The 4486-nt window shown below is 37.3% G+C and overlaps 1 protein-coding gene across 1 annotated transcript; it reads right to left on the reverse strand.

Moving 5' to 3' along the window:
* Positions 412-2357, reverse strand: LOC107646770. The gene is made up of 2 exons (XM_016350928.1): positions 2261-2357; positions 412-1046 (listed from the first exon to the last, which is right to left on the reverse strand). The coding sequence occupies exons 1-2, from the start codon at positions 2355-2357 to the stop codon at positions 412-414; spliced, it is 732 nt and encodes a 243-aa protein (XP_016206414.1).

Genomic DNA, 4486 nt, shown 5'->3' on the forward strand with positions numbered 1-4486 from the left:
CTCTGATGTGCTTGGAATAGGCACTTCAGCTAATTTGACATCAGCAACCTCAACATTTAACATGGAATCATCCTCTGTCACTTCTTTAAGTGCTTCTTCAAAGGTTTCTTGCACCACAATTTCTACTGCATCCAACCTCATACACTCTCCTAGTGATTCCTGTGGGTAGCTCATGGCCTTGAATACATTGAACACCAATTTCTCATCATGTAGCCTAAGGGTAAGTTTACCCTTTTGGATATCAATGATGGCTCCAGCAGTGGCTAAAAATGGCCTTCCCAAGATTATTGAAGCTTTGGCTTCTTCCTCCATATCCAGCACCACGAAGTCATCAGGAAAGATAAAGTCTCCCACCTTCACCAACAAATCTTCTACTATTCCATGAGGGAATTTGAATGATCTGTCTGCCAATTAAAGGGCCATTCTTGTTGGTTTTGCTTCCTTAATCTTCATTTTTTTCATCATTGTTAAGGACATCAAATTTATGCTAGCTCTCAAATCACATAAAGCTTTCTCCACTGTGATTTCTCCTATGATGCAGGGAATTTGGAAGCTCCTTGGATCCTTCAATTTTTGAGGTAGCTTGTGTTGGATAATAGCACTACATTCCTCAGTTAATACCACAGTTTCATCATTCCTCCAGCTTCTCTTCTTGGTCATTAATTCCTTCAGAAACTTAGCATAGAGTGGCATCTGCTCTAGTGCTTCAGCAAATGAAATGTTGATATGAAGTTTCTTGAAAATCTCCAAGAATCTGGAGAATTGACTGTCCTTTGCCTTCTTCATGAGGTGCTGAGGGTAAGGAGCTTTAGGAACATATGGCTTTAGGATTTCTTTTTCTTCAGATGGATTGGGAACATGTGTTTGTGCTTTTTCCCTGTTACTTGAACTTTCCTCTGCTTCCTCCTCTTGAGTTTCCTTTGAGGTTTCCTTCAATTTTTTTCCACTTCCGAGAGTAATAGCTTTACATTCCTCTTTTGAATTTGTCTTGGTAGCATTACAGGAACTATGGCCAGGGGCTTGCTTGGACAAGTATCCAATTTGTACTTCAAGTTTTGAATGGTAGCATCTTAATTTTGCAGATTGGATCTCACTTCTTCCTTGAATTTTTTCATGTCTTGAGACTCCCTGCAGAGGTTTTCAAGCATAGCTTCGATCTTTGAGAATCTGTCATCAGATGGTGGGTTGAAAGTGGGGTGTTGAGGCTGATTATTTTGGTTTTGATAGGGTGGCTGTGAATAAGTGTTTTGTGTGGTTTGATATGGTCTTTGGTTGGAGTATTAGTGAGTGAAGTTGTTATAATGGTTTGGATTGTGAGGTCTGTGGTTTTGGTTTTTGTTTTGTTGGTTTTCCCACCCAAAGTTTGGGTGGTTCTTCCAACCAAGGTTTTAAGTCTTGGAGTAAGGGTCATGCTCTTGTCTTGCAGAATTTCCAATGTAGTTGACTTCTTCCCAGTTAACTCCTTCCTCTGTGTCCAACTCTCCTTGAGGTGATGGTTGAGTGTAGATGGTTGTTACTTAGCTTGCTTCCATCTTCTTTGTGAGATCTGCCAATTACTTGGCAATCATCTTGTTCTGAGCAAAAATTGCATCCATGTTGTTCAGCTCCATGACTCCTCTATTGTTGCTTCTTTCAGAGGCATAAAAATATTCATTGTCAGCCACTGTTTTGATGACATCAATGGATTCTTCAATGGTCTTCTTCTTGTTCAGGGACCCTCCAGATGAGTGGTCTACAGCCTTCTTTGATTCATAAGAAAGTCTTTCATAAAAGATATGCAATTGCACCCATTCATTGAACATATCAGGAGGGCACTTCCTTGTCAAATCCTTGAATCTCTCCCATGCCTCATAAAGTATTTCTCCATGCTGCAGTATGAATGTTTGAACCTCTGCTCTTAGCCTATTGACTCTTTGTGGAGGATAGAACCTTGCCAAGAACTTGTTAACTACATCTTCCTAAGTTGTGAGGCTCTCATTTGGAAATGATTATAGCCACTTGGATGCTTTATTCCTTAGAGAGAAGGGGACTAAAAGCAGCCTATAGGCATCACGATGAACTCCCTTTGATTTCACTGTGTCACAGATCCTTAGGAATGTAGTGAGATGCTGATTATGGTCTTCTTGGGCGCTTCCTCCAAAAGAACAATTATTTTGAACTAGTGTGATGAGCTGTGGCTTCAATTTGAAATTATTGGCATGGATGGTTGGCTTTTGAATGCTGCTACCACAGTTTCCTGGGTTTGGATTGATGTAGGAACCTAGAACTCTCCTCTCTTGTCTAACAGAGTTGGCTACACCTCCTCTGGAATGATTGTTCACCTCTCCTTCATGATAGGTTTCCATATCATCTTCCATGTTTATATCTGAAGAACGAATGATTGACGGTTTAGAATTTAGAATAAATTCCCGTTGCAAGTATAGTTTCTAAACCAAGCAATCATCCTTTCTTACAAACGTTTTGGTTGTCACAAGTAAGAAACCCAATAAAATTTATAAATCGAAGTATTCAAACCTCGGGTCGTCTTCTCAAGGAATTGCAGGGAGGTGTTCTTATTATTAGTTATGGAAAATAGTGTTTTTGGGTTTTGAAAGGTTTGAACAAGGAAAATAAATTGCAGGAATTAATAAATTAATATCTAATAAGACTCTTGGCAAGGTATGAAAATTTGGAAGTCCTATCCTAGTTATCCTTATGAGAATTGAGTTTAATCCCACTTAGTTAACCTTTACGAAAGCAAGGGAAAGTCAAGTGGACTAATTAATTAGATCCCCAAGTCCTAGCCAACTCCTAAGGAAAGACTAGAGTTAGTGGAATTCAATTCAATTAGAAAAAATAACAATTAACAATCACGATAAGTTTGATAACTCAAGAGCCTCCAGTTAATCAATTAAAGCTAAGAATATAAAAAGCTAAAGATAAATCTGAAATACCTCAATTGCATTAATAAAAGGAAATTAATCCAAACATAAAGAGTTCATAAGCTAAATTGATAAAATAAATAAAAAGGACATTGAACCTGGAACTCGGAAGAAATTGTAAGTTGAAATAATAAAGTTGAAAGAATAAGAAATCCTAATTCCTTTAAGAGGAATCCTAATCCTAAATCCTAAGAGAGAGGAGAGAACCTCTCTCTCTAAAAACTACATCTAAATTATGAAAAGTGAATTATGGAAGACATGATCATGAATAAATAGATTTCCCCACTTTATAGCCTCTAATCTGTATTTTCTGGACCGCAAACTAGGTCGAAAACAGCCTAGAAATCGCTGGAGAAGAAATCTGCCACGCTAATTTTCGTCACTGCAAGGCGTCCGTGTTGAACACGCGTTTGCGTCACCTAGCGTCAGGGCAACTATGGCATATTATATATCAAATCGAAGCCCCGGATGTTAGCTTTCCAACGCAACTAGAACTGCATCGTTTGGATCTCTGTAGCTCAAGTTATGACCGTTTTAGTGCAAGAGGGTCAGGCTGACAGCTTTGCAGTTCCTTCATCTTCTTGTATTCCTTCTACTTTTGCATGCTTCCTTTCCATCCTCTAAGCCATTCCTACCCTGTAAATCCTGAAATCACTTAACGCACATATCAAGGCATCGAATGGTAATAAGAGAGGGTTAATATTAGTAAATATAAGGCCAAAGGGGCATGTTTTCAATCATAGCACAAAATCAGGAAGGAGAATGTAAAACCATGCAAATAGTATGAATAAGTGTATGAAAGATTGATAAAATCTACTCAATTGAGCACAAGATAAACCATAAAATAGTGGTTTATCAACCTCCCCACACTTAAACATTAGCATGTCCTCATGCTAAGCTCAAGAGAAGGAGTGAAGAGGAGTGGTAGAATGTATGAAATACAACCTATCTATATGAATGCAACTACATGCAAAATATTTCTACCTACTTGGTTAAAAGTAAATAAGTCTTCCAAGACAAACATAAATCATATTTCACTAATTCAAATTATAGAATAAAAGACAAGTAAACTTGTAAGAAGATAGCTCATGAAAGCAATGAACATAGAATCAAGCATTGAACCCTTACTAGTAGTGTATATCACTCTAACTCTCAAGTGTCTAGGGTCAATCACTCTACTCTTCCCTAGTCATGCTTTCTCAACCTTGTTCTTCATCTAACCAATCAACAAATATTTAGTATACCAATTCAAATATCATGAGGTCTTTTCAGGGTTGTAATGGGGCTGAGGTAAAGGTAAGGATATATATATATAAGGCTAAGTGAGCTAACAAAGTGAATCCTTGATTAGTCTAAGATCTCACCTAACATATACATACTTTATATAATTTAAAATGCTTTACCTAGTTACCCAAATTTTTTCCACTTTTGTATTACATGCTCATGTATCAAACTTATTTTTGAATTTTGTCCCATGTGCATTGATTCTTTTTATTTTGTATTGGGGAAATTTTTGTATCCCCTTATTTAATTACTTAAATTTTTTTTTCAATGCACATGGTAAT

The sequence above is a fragment of the Arachis ipaensis genome, chromosome B06 (assembly GCF_000816755.2).
Source record: "Arachis ipaensis cultivar K30076 chromosome B06, Araip1.1, whole genome shotgun sequence".
Lineage (NCBI taxonomy): Eukaryota > Viridiplantae > Streptophyta > Magnoliopsida > Fabales > Fabaceae > Arachis > Arachis ipaensis.

Coding starts and splice junctions, on each gene's coding strand:
- LOC107646770 (XM_016350928.1), bottom strand. CDS start 2,357: ATGGAAGATGATATGGAAACCTATCATGAAGGAGAGGTGAACAATCAT. Junction 1,047..2,260: donor ACAAGAGAGGAGAGTTCTAG/GTTCCTACATCA, acceptor CAAAACTTGAAG/TACAAATTGGATACTTGTCC.